Source organism: Salvelinus fontinalis, chromosome 4, assembly GCF_029448725.1.
Source record: "Salvelinus fontinalis isolate EN_2023a chromosome 4, ASM2944872v1, whole genome shotgun sequence".
NCBI lineage: Eukaryota > Metazoa > Chordata > Actinopteri > Salmoniformes > Salmonidae > Salvelinus > Salvelinus fontinalis.
Window position 1 is genome coordinate 85,179,411 of NC_074668.1, and position 18,026 is coordinate 85,197,436.

The 18,026-nt window shown below is 46.4% G+C and overlaps 1 protein-coding gene across 1 annotated transcript in view; it reads left to right on the forward strand.

Annotated features, from left to right (window-relative positions):
• Positions 1 to 18,026, forward strand: part of LOC129852942 (FH1/FH2 domain-containing protein 1-like) — a gene marked incomplete at its 5' end in the record, with an annotated part of 76,681 nt that overhangs the window by 21,518 nt on the left and 37,137 nt on the right. The window contains 2 exon segments of the mRNA XM_055918541.1: positions 4,472 to 4,594; positions 12,387 to 12,482. Coding sequence (XP_055774516.1) covers positions 4,472 to 4,594; positions 12,387 to 12,482 — 219 coding nt within the window.

An 18,026-nucleotide genomic window follows, 5' to 3' on the forward strand; every position in this document is an offset into this window, starting at 1 on the left:
CACGGTTGATGACCTGCAGGCCGTGCACCAGCATGTTGTCACGGTAGGTTGACCTGCAGGCCGTGCACCAGCATGTTGTCATGGTTGATGACCTGCAGGCCGTGCACCAGCATGTTGTCATGGTTGTTGACCTGCAGGCCGTGCACCAGCATGTTGTCATGGTTGATGACCTGCAGGCCGTGCACCAGCATGTTGTCACGGTTGATGACCCGCAGGCCGTGCACCAGCATGTTGTCACGGTTGATGACCTGCAGGCCGTGCACCAGCATGTTGTCATGGTTGTTGACCTGCAGGCCGTGCACCAGCATGTTGTCATGGTTGGTTGACCTGCAGGCCGTGCACCAGCATGTTGTCACGGTTGATGACCTGCAGGCCGTGCACCAGCATGTTGTCACGGTAGGTTGACCTGCAGGCCGTGCACCAGCATGTTGTCATGGTTGGTTGACCTGCAGGCCGTGCACCAGCATGTTGTCATGGTTGATGACCTGCAGGCCGTGCACCAGCATGTTGTCATGGTTGATGACCTGCAGGCCGTGCACCAGCATGTTGTCATGGTTGATGACCTGCAGGCCGTGCACCAGCATGTTGTCATGGTAGGTTGACCTGCAGGCCGTGCACCAGCATGTTGTCATGGTTGATGACCTGCAGGCCGTGCACCAGCATGTTGATGACCTGCAGGCCGTGCACCAGCATGTTGTCACGGTAGGTTGACCCGCAGGCCGTGCACCAGCATGTTGTCATGGTAGGTTGACCTGCAGGCCGTGCACCAGCATGTTGTCATGGTTGTTGACCTGCAGGCCGTGCACCAGCATGTTGTCATGGTTGGTTGACCTGCAGGCCGTGCACCAGCATGTTGTCACGGTTGATGACCTGCAGGCCGTGCACCAGCATGTTGTCACGGTAGGTTGACCTGCAGGCCGTGCACCAGCATGTTGTCATGGTTGGTTGACCTGCAGGCCGTGCACCAGCATGTTGTCATGGTTGATGACCTGCAGGCCGTGCACCAGCATGTTGTCATGGTTGATGACCTGCAGGCCGTGCACCAGCATGTTGTCACGGTTGATGACCTGCAGGCCGTGCACCAGCATGTTGTCATGGTAGGTTGACCTGCAGGCCGTGCACCAGCATGTTGTCATGGTTGATGACCTGCAGGCCGTGCACCAGCATGTTGTCATGGTAGGTTGACCTGCAGGCCGTGCACCAGCATGTTGTCATGGTTGATGACCTGCAGGCCGTGCACCAGCATGTTGTCATGGTTGATGACCTGCAGGCCGTGCACCAGCATGTTGTCATGGTTGGTAGGTTGACCTGCAGGCCGTGCACCAGCATGTTGTCATGGTTGGTAGGTTGACCTGCAGGCCGTGCACCAGCATGTTGATGACCTGCAGGCCGTGCACCAGCATGTTGTCATGGTAGGTTGACCCGCAGGCCGTGCACCAGCATGTTGTCATGGTAGGTTGACCTGCAGGCCGTGCACCAGCATGTTGTCATGGTAGGTTGACCTGCAGGCCGTGCACCAGCATGTTGTCATGGTTGAAGACCTGCAGGCCGTGCACCAGCATGTTGTCATGGTTGAAGACCTGCAGGCCGTGCACCAGCATGTTGTCATGGTTGAAGACCTGCAGGCCGTGCACCAGCATGTTGTCATGGTTGAAGACCTGCAGGCCGTGCACCAGCATGTTGTCATGACTTCACTAGTACTTCCTGTAAGCCTGTTCTGTTGCTGCAGTGTGCTGATTGGGTGAATGTGCTTCATGCACGGTCTGTGTGCAGATAAATGAACGTCTTTATTCATGTTTGTTCTGTGAATGAAGAGAATGTTTTCTCCGCTGTCCGACTCGTACGTGTCCGTACTGAAGCACTGTTTGGAATCAGGAGCGTAAATCAACACGTTGACCCTTTTTTCTCTAAATACTTGTCTCTTTCTAGCGTTTCCATCGTGCACGTTCTGTCTACGTTCTGTCTACGTTCTGTCTACGTTCTGTCTACGTTCTGCCTACGTTCTGCCTACGTTCTGCCTACGTTCTGCCTACGGTCTGCCTACGTTCTGTCTACGGTCTGTCTACGTTCTGTCTACGGTCTGTCTACGGTCTGTCTACGGTCTGTCTACGTTCTGTCTACGGTCTGTCTACGGTCTGTCTACGTTCTGTCTACGTTCTGCCTACGTTCTGTCTACGTTCTGTCTACGTTCTGTCTACGTTCTGTCTACGTTCTGTCTACGTTCTGTCTACGTTCTGCCTACGTTCTGCCTACGTTCTGCCTACGTTCTGTCTACGTTCTGTCTACGTTCTGTTTCTGGTTCTATCTACGTTCTGTCTACTTTCTGTTTCTGGTTCTATCTACGTTCTGTCTACGGTCTGTCTACGTTCTGTCTACGTTCTGCCTACGTTCTGCCTACGTTCTGCCTACGGTCTGTCTACGGTCTGTCTACGGTCTGTCTACGGTCTGTCTACGGTCTGTCTACGTTCTGTCTACGGTCTGTCTACGGTCTGTCTACGGTCTGTCTACGTTCTGTCTACGGTCTGTCTACGGTCTGTCTACGGTCTGTCTACGGTCTGTCTACGTTCTGTCTACGGTCCGTCTACGGTCCGTCTACGGTCTGCCTACGTTCTGTCTACGGTCCGTCTACGTTCCGTCTACGTTCTGTCTACGTTCTGTCTACGTTCTGCCTACGTTCTGTCTACGGTCTGTCTACGTTCTGTCTACGTTCTGTTTCTGGTTCTATCTACGTTCTGTCTACTTTCTGTTTCTGGTTCTATCTACGTTCTGTCTACGGTCTGTCTACGGTCTGTCTACGGTCTGTCTACGGTCTGTCTACGGTCTGTCTACGGTCTGTCTACGGTCTGTCTACGTTCTGTCTACGTTCTGTCTACGTTCTGTCTACGTTCTGTCTACGGTCTGTCTACGGTCTGTCTACGGTCTGTCTACGGTCCGTCTACGGTCCGTCTACGGTCCGTCTACGGTCCGTCTACGGTCCGTCTACGTTCCGTCTACGTTCCGCCTACGTTCTGTCTACGGTCTGTCTACGTTCTGTCTACGTTCTGTTTCTGGTTCTATCTACGTTCTGTCTACTTTCTGTTTCTGGTTCTATCTACGTTCTGTCTACGGTCTGTCTACGGTCTGTCTACGGTCTGTCTACGGTCTGTCTACGTTCTGTCTACGTTCTGTCTACGTTCTGTCTACGTTCTGTCTACGGTCTGTCTACGGTCTGTCTACGTTCTGTCTACGGTCCGTCTACGGTCCGTCTACGGTCCGTCTACGGTCCGTCTACGTTCCGTCTACGGTCCGTCTACGGTCCGTCTACGGTCCGTCTACGTTCCGTCTACGTTCCGTCTACGGTCCGTCTACGGTCCGTCTACGGTCCGTCTACGGTCTGTCTACGTTCTGTTTCTGGTTCTATCTACGTTCTGTCTACGGTCTGTCTACGGTCTGTCTACGTTCTGTCTACGGTCTGTCTACGTTCTATCTACGTTCTATCTACGGTCTGTCTACGTTCTGTTTCTGGTTCTATCTACGTTCTGTCTACGTTCTGTCTACGTTCTGTCTACGTTCTATCTACGGTCTGTCTACGTTCTGTCTACGTTCTGTTTCTGGGTTGCTGCTGTTCTCTGTCCTCTAGCCTGTCTCTGTCTGCCTGTCTGTCTGTCTGCCTGGTGTTGTGGGTCTGTCTGCCTGGTGTTGTGGGTCTGTCTGCCTGGTGGGTCTGCCTGGTGGGTCTGCCTGGTGGGTCTGCCTGGTGGGTCTGCCTGGTGGGTCTGCCTGGTGGGTCTGTCTACGGTCTGTCTACGGTCTGTCTACGGTCTATCTACGGTCTGTTTCTGGGTTGCTGCTGTTCTCTGTCCTCTAGCCTGTCTGTCTGCCTGTCTGTCTGTCTGCCTGGTGGGTCTGTCTGCCTGGTGGGTCTGTCTGCCTGGTGGGTCTGTCTGCCTGGTGTTGTGGGTTTGTCTGTCTCCTTGGTTTCTCATTTGGTGTTAACCCTCTTCTCGGTTATCTGAAATGTATATGGCACCCTATTCCTTAATAGTGCACTACTTTAGATCAGAGCCCTATGGCACCCTATTCCCTATATGGTACACTACTTTAGACCAGAGCCCTATGGCACCCTATTCCCTATATGGTGCACTACTTTAGATCAGAGCCCTATGGCACCCTATTCCCTATATGGTGCACTACTTTAGACCAGAGCCCTATGGCACCCTATTCCCTATTATAGTGCACTACTTTAGACCAGAGCCTTATGTCACCCTATTCCCTGTATAGTGCACTACTTTAGACCAGAGCCCTATGGCACCCTATTCCCTATGTAGTGCCCTACTTTAGACCAGAGCCCTATGGCACCCTATTCCCTATGTAGTGCTCTGGTCTAAAGTAGTGCACTATATAGGGTGCCATCTGATAAGCAGCCGTCACAAAGCCATGGTTGTTACCCCTCTCCTCTCTCTCCCTGGTCCTGTCCTGGCTGTGCCACTAGGGGGCGATCATTCCTCAGTCACCACATGTCCGCCTTGGGGATCAGTAGGAGATCACGGCTCTTTAACAAGGCTGGTTCCATCTCTGAGGAACCTGCTCCTTCTGCCTCTCGAGCCGCAAGCAGGTCTGACTACACCTCCATCACCCTCTCTCTCTCTCTCTCTCTCTCTCTCTATCTCTCTCTGGGTCTCTCTCTCTCTCTATCTCTCTCTGGGTCTCTCTCTCTCTCTCTCTCTCTCTCTCTCTCTCTCTCTCTCTCTCTCTCTCTCTCTCTCTCTCTCTCTCTCTGTCTCTCTGTCTCTCTCTCTCTCTCTCTCTCTCTCTCTGGGTCTCTCTCTCTGGGTCTCTCTCTCTCTCTCTCTGGGTCTCGCTCTCTCTCTCTCTGGGTCTCTCTCTCTCCCTCTCTCTGGATCTCCCTCTCCCTCTCTCTCTGTCTCTCTCTCTGTCTCTCTGGATCTCTCATTCATTCACGTACTCACTATCTCATTCACTCACTCATGCCTCTACTGTGGTAAAGTCCATGAAAGCTTCCTGAGAACAGAGGACAACAGAGGTCTGACTAATTAAAGTGTCAGTGAAAGGAGAGGATTAGTCTTAACACACTGAAGAGGGCTTGTACCCTGCTCTCGCCTGGTTGAGTCCCAAATGGCACCCTATTCTCTATATAGTGCACTACTTTTAACCAGAGCCCTATAGGAAATATAGTGCCATTTGGGATGTAGGCCAGGAGAGAGCCATGGTACCCTTTTCCCTTTGGGCTCTGGTCTAAAGTAGTGCACTACTAGGGCTCTACCTCTGGTCTAAAGTAGTGCACTACTAGGACTCTACCTCTGGTCTAAAGTAGTGCACTACTAGGACTCTACCTCTGGTCTAAAGTAGTGCACTACTAGGACTCTACCTCTGGTCTAAAGTAGTGCACTACTAGGACTCTACCTCTGGTCTAAAGTAGTGCACTACTAGGACTCTACCTCTGGTCTAAAGTAGTGCACTACTAGGACTCTACCTCTGGTCTAAAGTAGTGCACTACTAGGACTCTACCTCTGGTCTAAAGTAGTGCACTACTAGGGCTCTACCTCTGGTCTAAAGTAGTGCACTACTAGGACTCTACCTCTGGTCTAAAGTAGTGCACTACTAGGGCTCTGGTCTAAAGTAGTGCACTACTAGGACTTTACCTCTGGTCTAAAGTAGTGCACTACTAGGACTCTACCTCTGGTCTAAAGTAGTGCACTACTAGGACTCTACCTCTGGTCTAAAGTAGTGCACTACTAGGACTCTACCTCTGGTCTAAAGTAGTGCACTACTAGGACTCTACCTCTGGTCTAAAGTAGTGCACTACTAGGACTCTACCTCTGGTCTAAAGTAGTGCACTACTAGGGCTCTACCTCTGGTCTAAAGTAGTGCACTACTAGGACTCTACCTCTGGTCTAAAGTAGTGCACTACTAGGACTCTACCTCTGGTCTAAAGTAGTGCACTACTAGGACTCTACCTCTGGTCTAAAGTAGTGCACTACTAGGACTCTACCTCTGGTCTAAAGTAGTGCACTACTAGGGCTCTACCTCTGGTCTAAAGTAGTGCACTACGTAAGGGAATAGGGTGCCATTTGGGACGTAACCCTGCTCTGTGCTTTAACACAGCTGGAGAAAAGCACTTAGTCCATCCTTTCTCTTAGATGATGTCAGCCTGGACAGGAAGTATTCAGTAGAGGACCGGTTCAGTAATGTTTTCTGGTGATGTCAGCCTGGACAACAGGTATTCAGTAGAGGACCGGTTCAGTAATGTTGTCTGGTGATGTCAGCCTGGACAGGAAGTATTCAGTAGAGGACCGGTTCAGTAATGTTGTTTGGTGATGTCAGCCTGGACAACAGGTATTCAGTAGAGGACCGGTTCAGTAATGTTGTCTGGTGATGTCAGCCTGGACAGGAAGTATTCAGTAGAGGACCGGTTCAGTAATGTTGTCTGGTGATGTCAGCCTGGACAACAGGTATTCAGTAGAGGACCGGTTCAGTAATGTTGTCTGGTGATGTCAACCTGGACAACAGGTATTCAGTAGAGGACCGGTTCAGTAATGTTGTCTGGTGATGTCAGCCTGGACAACAGGTATTCAGTAGAGGACCGGTTCAGTAATGTTGTCTGGTGATGTCAACCTGGACAACAGGTATTCAGTAGAGGACCGGTTCAGTAATGTTGTCTGGTGATGTCAGCCTGGACAACAGGTATTCAGTAGAGGACCGGTTCAGTAATGTTGTCTGGTGATGTCAGCCTGGACAACAGGTATTCAGTAGAGGACCGGTTCAGTAATGTCTGGTGATGTCAGCCTGGACAACAGGTATTCAGTAGAGGACCGGTTCAGTAATGTTGTCTGGTGGTGTCAGCCTGGACAACAGGTATTCAGTAGAGGACCGGTTCAGTAATGTCTGGTGATGTCAGCCTGGACAACAGGTATTCAGTAGAGGACCGGTTCAGTAATGTCTGGTGATGTCAGCCTGGACAGGAGGTATTCAGTAGAGGACCGGTTCAGTAATGTTGTCTAGATGATGTCAGCCTGGACAGGAGGTATTCAGTAGAGGACCGGTTCAGTAATGTCTGGTGATGTCAGCCTGGACAACAGGTATTCAGTAGAGGACAGGTACTATAGAGGTACAGTAGAGACAAATACTAGTCCAGTCACTAGCTAGCTAAACCAATGTCTCCAGACAGATACTAGTACAGTCACTAGCTAGCTAAACCAATGTCTCCAGACAGATACTAGTCCAGTCACTAGCTAACTAAACCAATGTCTCCAGACAGATACTAGTTCAGTCACTAGCTAGTTAAACCAATGTCTCCAGACAGATACTAGTTCAGTCACTAGCTAGCTAAACCAATGTCTCCAGACAGATACTAGTTCAGTCACTAGCTAGCTAAACCAATGTCTCCAGACAGATACTAGTTGAGTCCAGTCACTAGCTAGCTAAACCAATGTCTCCAGACAGATACTAGTCCAGTCACTAGCTAGCTAAACCAATGTCTCCAGACAGATACTAGTCCAGTCACTAGCTAACTAAACCAATGTCTCCAGACAGATACTAGTTCAGTCACTAGCTAGCTAAACCAATGTCTCCAGACAGATACTAGTCCAGTCACTAGCTAGCTAAACCAATGTCTCCAGACAAATACTAGTCCAGTCACTAGCTAACTAAACCAATGTCTCCAGACAGATACTAGTTGAGTCCAGTCACTAGCTAGTTAAACCAATGTCTCCAGACAGATACTAGTCCAGTCACTAGCTAGCTAAACCAATGTCTCCAGACAGATACTAGTTGAGTCCAGTCACTAGCTAGCTAAACCAATGTCTCCAGACAGATACTAGTCCAGTCACTAGCTAGCTAAACCAATGTCTCCAGACAGATACTAGTTGAGTCCAGTCACTAGCTAGCTAAACCAATGTCTCCAGACAGATACTAGTTCAGTCACTAGCTAGCTAAACCAATGTCTCCAGACAGATACTAGTCCAGTCACTAGCTAACTAAACCAATGTCTCCAGACAGATACTAGTCCAGTCACTAGCTAGTTAAACCAATGTCTCCAGACAGATACTAGTCCAGTCACTAGCTAACTAAACCAATGTCTCCAGACAGATACTAGTCCAGTCACTAGCTAACTAAACCAATGTCTCCAGACAGATACTAGTCCAGTCACTAGCTAGCTAAACCAATGTCTCCAGACAGATACTAGTTGAGTCCAGTCACTAGCTAGCTAAACCAATGTCTCCAGACAGATACTAGTCCAGTCACTAGCTAACTAAACCAATGTCTCCAGACAGATACTAGTTCAGTCACTAGCTAGCTAAACCAATGTCTCCAGACAGATACTAGTTCAGTCACTAGCTAGCTAAACCAATGTCTCCAGACAGATACTAGTTGAGTCCAGTCACTAGCTAGCTAAACCAATGTCTCCAGACAGATACTAGTCCAGTCACTAGCTAACTAAACCAATGTCTCCAGACAGATACTAGTTGAGTCCAGTCACTAGCTAGCTAAACCAATGTCTCCAGACAGATACTAGTTGAGTCCAGTCACTAGCTAGCTAAACCAATGTCTCCAGACAGATACTAGTCCAGTCACTAGCTAGTTAAACCAATGTCTCCAGACAGATACTAGTTGAGTCCAGTCACTAGCTAGCTAAACCAATGTCTCCAGACAGATACTAGTCCAGTAACTAGCTAGCTAAACCAATGTCTCCAGACAGATACTAGTCCAGTAACTAGCTAGCTAAACCAATGTCTCCAGACAGATACAAGTTCAGTCACTAGCTAACTAAACCAATGTCTCCAGACAGATACTAGTTGAGTCCAGTCACTAGCTAGCTAAACCAATGTCTCCAGACAGATACTAGTCCAGTCACTAGCTAGCTAAACCAATGTCTCCAGACAGATACTAGTTGAGTCCAGTCACTAGCTAGCTAAACCAATGTCTCCAGACAGATACTAGTCCAGTCACTAGCTAGCTAAACCAATGTCTCCAGACAGATACTAGTTCAGTCACTAGCTAACTAAACCAATGTGTCCAGACAGATACTAGTCCAGTCACTAGCTAGCTAAACCAATGTCTCCAGACAGATACTAGTCCAGTCACTAGCTAGTTAAACCAATGTCTCCAGACAGATACTAGTTGAGTCACTAGCTAGTTAAACCAATGTCTCCAGACAGATACTAGTTGAGTCCAGTCACTAGCTAGCTAAACCAATGTCTCCAGACAGATACTAGTCCAGTCACTAGCTAGTTAAACCAATGTCTCCAGACAGATACTAGTTGAGTCCAGTCACTAGCTAGCTAAACCAATGTCTCCAGACAGATACTAGTTGAGTCCAGTCACTAGCTAGCTAAACCAATGTCTCCAGACAGATACTAGTTCAGTCACTAGCTAACTAAACCAATGTCTCCAGACATATACTAGTCCAGTCACTAGCTAGTTAAACCAATGTCTCCAGACAGATACTAGTTGAGTCCAGTCACTAGCTAACTAAACCAATGTCTCCAGACAGATACTAGTCCAGTCACTAGCTAGTTAAACCAATGTCTCCAGACAGATACTAGTTGAGTCACTAGCTAGTTAAACCAATGTCTCCAGACAGATACTAGTTGAGTCACTAGCTAGCTAAACCAATGTCTCCAGACAGATACTAGTCCAGTCACTAGCTAGCTAAACCAATGTCTCCAGACAGATACTAGTTGAGTCCAGTCACTAGCTAGCTAAACCAATGTCTCCAGACAGATACTAGTTGAGTCCAGTCACTAGCTAACTAAACCAATGTCTCCAGACAGATACTAGTCCAGTCACTAGCTAGTTAAACCAATGTCTCCAGACAGATACTAGTTGAGTCCAGTCACTAGCTAACTAAACCAATGTCTCCAGACAGATACTAGTCCAGTCACTAGCTAGTTAAACCAATGTCTCCAGACAGATACTAGTTGAGTCCAGTCACTAGCTAGCTAAACCAATGTCTCCAGACAGATACTAGTTGAGTCCAGTCACTAGCTAACTAAACCAATGTCTCCAGACAGATACTAGTCCAGTCACTAGCTAGCTAAACCAATGTCTCCAGACAGATACTAGTTGAGTCACTAGCTAGTTAAACCAATGTCTCCAGACAGATACTCGTTGAGTCCAGTCACTAGCTAGTTAAACCAATGTCTCCAGACAGATACTAGTCTAGTCACTAGCTAGCTAAACCAATGTCTCCAGACAGATACTAGTTGAGTCCAGTCACTAGCTAGTTAAACCAATGTCTCCAGACAGATACTAGTTGAGTCCAGTCACTAGCTAGTTAAACCAATGTCTCCAGACAGATACTAGTCCAGTCACTAGCTAGTTAAACCAATGTCTCCAGACAGATACTAGTTGAGTCCAGTCACTAGCTAGCTAAACCAATGTCTCCAGACAGATACTAGTCCAGTCACTAGCTAACTAAACCAATGTCTCCAGACAGATACTAGTCCAGTCACTAGCTAGTTAAACCAATGTCTCCAGACAGATACTAGTTGAGTCCAGTCACTAGCTAGTTAAACCAATGTCTCCAGACAGATACTAGTCCAGTCACTAGCTAGCTAAACCAATGTCTCCAGACAGATACTAGTCCAGTCACTAGCTAGCTAAACCAATGTCTCCAGACAGATACTAGTTGAGTCCAGTCACTAGCTAGTTAAACCAATGTCTCCAGACAGATACTAGTCCAGTCACTAGCTAGTTAAACCAATGTCTCCAGACAGATACTAGTCCAGTCACTAGCTAGTTAAACCAATGTCTCCAGACAGATACTAGTCCAGTCACTAGCTAACTAAACCAATGTCTCCAGACAGATACTAGTTGAGTCCAGTCACTAGCTAGTTAAACCAATGTCTCCAGACAGATACTAGTCCAGTCACTAGCTAGTTAAACCAATGTCTCCAGACAGATACTAGTCCAGTCACTAGCTAGTTAAACCAATGTCTCCAGACAGATACTAGTCCAGTCACTAGCTAGCTAAACCAATGTCTCCAGACAGATACTAGTCCAGTCACTAGCTAGCTAAACCAATGTCTCCAGACAGATACTAGTTGAGTCCAGTCACTAGCTAGTTAAACCAATGTCTCCAGACAGATACTAGTCCAGTCACTAGCTAGTTAAACCAATGTCTCCAGACAGATACTAGTCCAGTCACTAGCTAGTTAAACCAATGTCTCCAGACAGATACTAGTCCAGTCACTAGCTAGCTAAACCAATGTCTCCAGACAGATACTAGTCCAGTCACTAGCTAGCTAAACCAATGTCTCCAGACAGATACTAGTTGAGTCACTAGCTAGCTAAACCAATGTCTCCAGACAGATACTAGTTGAGTCCAGTCACTAGCTAGCTAAACCAATGTCTCCAGTCAGATACTAGTCCAGTCACTAGCTAACTAAACCAATGTCTCCAGACAGATACTAGTCCAGTCACTAGCTAGTTAAACCAATGTCTCCAGACAGATACTAGTTGAGTCCAGTCACTAGCTAGCTAAACCAATGTCTCCAGACAGATACTAGTTGAGTTCAGTCACTAGCTAGCTAAACCAATGTCTCCAGACAGATACTAGTTCAGTCACTAGCTAGCTAAACCAATGTCTCCAGACAGATACTAGATGAGTCCAGTCACTAGCTAGTTAAACCAATGTCTCCAGACAGATACTAGTTGAGTCCAGTCACTAGCTAGTTAAACCAATGTCTCCAGACAGATACTAGTTGAGTCCAGTCACTAGCTAGTTAAACCAATGTCTCCAGACAGATACTAGTTGAGTCCAGTCACTAGCTAGTTAAGGACACCCTCCACTGTGACATCATGTTGGAACACTTACAGTCCACTCACTGACAAACTAACGCCTGCTGGAAAAACAAGTTACAACTATTCTGTCTCGTCGGAACGATGAGGCACACACACACACACACACACACACACACATACTCACGCACAAACACACAAACATATTCACACACACTTACACATCTTCACACAAACACACACACATATTCACACACACTCTCACACACAAGCTCACACACAAACACACACTCGCACACACAAAAACACTATTTCTCTCTCCGCACCCCCCTTGTTCTGGAGCCCTGTCTCAGAGGACAGGAAACACTATTTCTCTCTCCGCACCCCCCTTGTTTTGGAGCCCTGTCTCAGAGGACAGGAAACACTATTGTGTGGAGATCCTGAAGTGTGTGTGGTGTGCTGCTGCCTTGGCAACCCTTTCTCCTCACTCTCTCCCTCTGTGTGTGTGTGTGTGTGTGTGTGTGTGTGTGTGTGTGTGTGTGTGTGTGTGTGTGTGTGTGTGTGTGTGTGTGTGTGTGTGTGTGTGTGTGTGTGTGTGTGTGTGCGCGTGTGTTTTTCCCTCCCGTCCGTCGGTCCATCCTCAGCCCGTCTCCTACTGACTTGGCTGGCCCCGAGAAGCAACAGCAGCCCCAGACGGTCCCGGAGAAACAAGGGAACAAGACGGAAAGGAACACCTTCAGGTGAGTACAGTTACTGAACCTCTCAGAGACAGAGACCAGGACAGAGACCAGGACAGAGACCAGGACAGCGACCAGGACAGAGACCAGGACAGAGACAGGGTTGTTTATCAGTGTATGGTGGGGGGGGGGGGGGGGGGGGTTATATACCTGCTGAGGGTCACTGTTATTATGGTGAAAGCAGGTGGGGGGGGGGGGGGGGGGGGGGGTTATATACCTGCTGAGGGTCACTGTTATTATGGTGAAAGCAGGGGGGGGGGGGGGGGTTATATACCTGCTGAGGGTCACTGTTATTATGGTGAAAGCAGAGGGGGTTATATACCTGCCAGTGTTGTTTCTCTTATAGGAATAACCATCTATGTTGTAGATAGCCTTCACCAGTGTTTGGGAGTGTGGTGACCAGTATATTATTTGAGATGCCTGATGTCCACCATTGAGCTTTAAGTCCTCTGCTGTTTCGGATGGACAACCAGTGATTGCTCACTGACATGAATACATTTTTGGTGACCATTTAAGAGACATCATTATTTGTCTTCAACCTCCCTTTTTTTCCTGCTAGATAATATAAATAGTTTCAGTATGTCTAATGGTCATTGTTTGTCCTGTAACATTGGACTCTACATCATCATGTCCTGTATTTCAAGTCTTAACTTTCCTCTCTATTCATGTCAGCTTTGTCTCTGACTCTCTCTCCCCTTCTGTATGTTTTTCTCCCTCTTTCCTCTCTGTCTCTGTCTCTCTCTCCTGTCCTCCTCCTTTTCTCTCCTCCTCTTTTCCCCTCTCTTCCCCTCTCTCTTCCCCGCTCTCCTCTCCTCCTTCATAATGTCTGACTACCATCCTAATCTCTTTCCTTGCTGCTGTGGTTGCCCAAAATTCCACCCCTCCCTCCCTCCCTCCCTCCCTCCACCCCTCCATCCATTCTTCCTCTCCTTGTACAGCTCTGAGCAGGACAGCCACAGTGCCGTTTGGTGAGTAGCCCTCTGCACGGCCAGAGAATGTGACTTTCTGTGAGGTGCTGTTGTGATTTTAAATCATTATGATAGTTAGTCATTTTAAAGGAATGAGAGACAGAGAGAGAGAGAGTGGGAACGAGATGGAGGAAGAGAGGAGGGAGGGAGGGAGGGAGGGAGGGAGGGAGGGAGGGAGGGAGGGAGGGAGCATGGATGAGAAGGGAGGGAGGGAGGCGCCACGCTGTTCAGACTTCCTGACAACAACCAACAGATGGGTCCGTCAATTCAAATCCCCAATTAGAGACTTCTATTCAGGCCTTATGTAAGAGGGCTGTCACTGGCATGTTAGCTTTATAGCTAAAGAGGTTTGCCATAGTCTCACTGGTACGTCAGCTTAATAGCTAAAGAGGGTTACCGTAGTCTGTCACTGGTACGTTAGCTTAATAGGTAAAGAGGGTTACCATAGTCTGTCACTGGTACGTTAGCTTAATAGCTAAAGAGGGTTACCATATTCTGGTACGTTAGCTTTATAGCTAAAGAGGGTTACCATAGTCTCACTGGTACGTTAGCTTAATAGGTAAAGAGGGTTACCATAGTCTGTCACTGGTACGTTAGCTTAATAGGTAAAGAGGGTTACCATAGTATGTCACTGGTACGTTAGCTTAATAGGTAAAGAGGGTTACCATATTCTGGTACGTTAGCTTTATAGCTAAAGAGGGTTACCATATTCTGTCACTGGTACATTAGCTTTATAACTGAAGAGGGTTACCATAGTCTGGTACGTTAGCTTTATAGCTGAAGAGAGTTACCATATTCTGGTACGTTAGCTTTATAGCTGAAGAGAGTTACCATATTCTGGTACGTTAGCTTTATAGCTAAAGAGAGTTACCATATTCTATCACTGGTACATTAGCTTTATAACTGAAGAGGGTTACCATAGTCTGGTACGTTAGCTTTATAGCTGAAGAGAGTTACCATATTCTGGTACGTTAGCTTTATAGCTGAAGAGAGTTACCATAGTCTGGTACGTTAGCTTTATAGCTAAAGAGGGTTACCATATTCTATCACTGGTACATTAGCTTTATAACTGAAGAGGGTTACCATAGTCTGGTACGTTAGCTTTATAGCTGAAGAGAGTTACCATATTCTGGTACGTTAGCTTTATAGCTAAAGAGAGTTACCATATTCTGGTACGTTAGCTTTATAGCTAAAGAGAGTTACCATATTCTGGTACGTTAGCTTTATAGCTAAAGAGAGTTACCATATTCTGGTACGTTAGCTTTATAGCTAAAGAGAGTTACCATATTCTGGTACGTTAGCTTTATAGCTAAAGAGAGTTACCATATTCTGGTACGTTAGCTTTATAGCTGAAGAGAGTTACCATAGTCTGGTACGTTAGCTTTATAGCTAAAGAGAGTTACCATATTCTGGTACGTTAGCTTTATAGCTAAAGAGAGTTACCATATTCTGGTACGTTAGCTTTATAGCTGAAGAGAGTTACCATAGTCTGGTACGTTAGCTTTATAGCTAAAGAGAGTTACCATATTCTGGTACGTTAGCTTTATAGCTAAAGAGGGTTACCATATTCTGGTACGTTAGCTTTATAGCTAAAGAGAGTTACCATATTCTGGTACGTTAGCTTTATAGCTAAAGAGAGTTACCATATTCTGGTACGTTAGCTTTATAGCTAAAGAGAGTTACCATATTCTGGTACGTTAGCTTTATAGCTGAAGAGAGTTACCATAGTCTGGTACGTTAGCTTTATAGCTGAAGAGAGTTACCATATTCTGGTACGTTAGCTTTATAGCTAAAGAGAGTTACCATATTCTGGTACGTTAGCTTTATAGCTGAAGAGAGTTACCATATTCTGGTACGTTAGCTTTATAGCTAAAGAGAGTTACCATATTCTGGTACGTTAGCTTTATAGCTAAAGAGAGTTACCATATTCTGGTACGTTAGCTTTATAGCTAAAGAGAGTTACCATATTCTGGTACGTTAGCTTTATAGCTGAAGAGAGTTACCATATTCTGGTACGTTAGCTTTATAGCTAAAGAGAGTTACCATATTCTGGTACGTTAGCTTTATAGCTGAAGAGAGTTACCATAGTCTGGTACGTTAGCTTTATAGCTAAAGAGAGTTACCATATTCTGGTACGTTAGCTTTATAGCTAAAGAGGGTTACCATATTCTGGTACGTTAGCTTTATAGCTAAAGAGAGTTACCATATTCTGGTACGTTAGCTTTATAGCTAAAGAGAGTTACCATATTCTGGTACGTTAGCTTTATAGCTAAAGAGAGTTACCATATTCTGGTACGTTAGCTTTATAGCTGAAGAGAGTTACCATAGTCTGGTACGTTAGCTTTATAGCTGAAGAGAGTTACCATATTCTGGTACGTTAGCTTTATAGCTAAAGAGAGTTACCATATTCTGGTACGTTAGCTTTATAGCTGAAGAGAGTTACCATATTCTGGTACGTTAGCTTTATAGCTAAAGAGAGTTACCATATTCTGGTACGTTAGCTTTATAGCTAAAGAGAGTTACCATATTCTGGTACGTTAGCTTTATAGCTGAAGAGAGTTACCATATTCTGGTACGTTAGCTTTATAGCTAAAGAGAGTTACCATATTCTATCACTCGGGACAGTATCTAGCATCACATTGAGGCTGAATTATAGTATGACATACAATATGAATGGTTGTAACACCACATTCTGTTGATAGAACCATATAGGGCAACAGGTTTAATGCACGGAGAAAGAGTGATTCTGGCAACGCGTGAAACAACATTGGAAAAATGCTTGCTACCCTGCTCCAATTTTCAGCTATTTTCTTTCCCTGGCCTGCCTCTGCCTCTGTTTCTGTTTAAACCCTCTCTTCTCGTTCCCTGGCCTGCCTCTGCCTCTGTTTCTGTTTAAACCCTCTCTTCTCGTTCCCTGGCCTGCCTCTGTTTCTGTTTAAACCCTCTCTTCTCGTTCCCTGGCCTGCCTCTGCCTCTGTTTCTGTTTAAACCCTCTCTTCTCGTTCCCTGGCCTGCCTCTGCCTCTGTTTCTGTTTAAACCCTCTCTTCTCTTTCCCTGGCCTGCCTCTGTTTCTGTTTAAACCCTCTCTTCTCTTTCCCTGGCCTGCCTCTGCCTCTGTTCAGAAGTTTAAACCCTCTCTTCTCTTTTTAAAGCTGCACTATGTCACTTTTTTGGCTTACCTGACCAAATTCACATAGCAATATGAGTTATAGATCTGTCATTCTCATTGAAAGTCTAAGAAGCGGCAGATCTGTTCTATTCGGGCTATTTCTTTGCTTCCCGTTCTTCGGTTTCGTTTTTGCGTCTTTTACTTTCGGTTTTGTTCACCAGCTTCAAACAGCTGAAAATACAATATTTTTGGTTATTGAATATATATTTCACAGCGGTTTAGATGGTACAATGATTCTCTACACTAGACTTGCTTGTTTTGTCACACATAAACTGAAATTAGGGGCACTATTATAATTTTTGCAACCAGGAAATGGAGGAGTGATGTCTGTACATTGCACTTTTTTATGAATGGTTTCAATAACTGCATGGAATTAGTTCTGATGATGCGGACGTTTGGAATGCAATGATGACACAATGGTATGAATATCACGTTCTGTTCAGATGTTCTAATTACCATGGAGACCAGGGTTACCATGCTAACTGTCTCATCCATCAGCCAGCTCTCTGTCTATATGAGGAGCTTGGAGACCAGGGTTACCATGCTCATTGTCTCATCCATCAGCCAGCTCACTGTCTATATGAGGAGTTTGGAGAGCAGGGTTACCATGCTCATTGTCTCATCCATCAGCCAGCTCTCTGTCTATATGAGGAGCTTGGAGACCAGGGTTACCATGCTCATACTCTCATCCATCAGCCAGCTCTCTGTCTATATGAGGAGCTTGGAGACCAGGGTTACCATGCTCACCATATATTAAGTATAACTAAGTGCTGGATTTGACTGTTAGTTGCTACATGCCTCTAGTATGGACGGTCTAGAAATATTTCCTAATGAATAAGTATTGTCCTTAACTGCAGTATAGTGGTGTTACTGTTCATGTTATTATGGACATTGGTGTTGGCGTGACCTTTCCCCCCTCCTGGGATGTCATCAGACCGAGTCGGAGTAGTACGATGTGACACTGCCTCGTGTTGAGTTGGTATATCTCTCTCCTGTATCCTACCACTGCCTCGTGTTGAGTTGGTATATCTGTATGCTACCACTGCCTCATGTTGAGTTGGTATATCTGTATCCTACCACTGCCTCGTGTTGAGTTGGTATGTCTCTCTCCTGTATCCTACCACTGCCTCGTGTTGAGTTGGTATATCTGTATCCTACCACTGCCTCGTGTTGAGTTGGTTACTCTGTATCCTACCACTGCCTCGTGTTGAGTTGGTATCTCTGTATCCTACCACTGCCTCGTGTTGAGTTGGTATCTCTGTATCCTACCACTGCCTCGTGTTGAGTTGGTATATCTGTATCCTACCACTGCCTCGTGTTGAGTTGGTATCTCTGTATCCTACCACTGCCTCGTGTTGAGTTGGTATATCTGTATCCTACCACTGCCTCGTGTTGAGTTGGTATCTCTG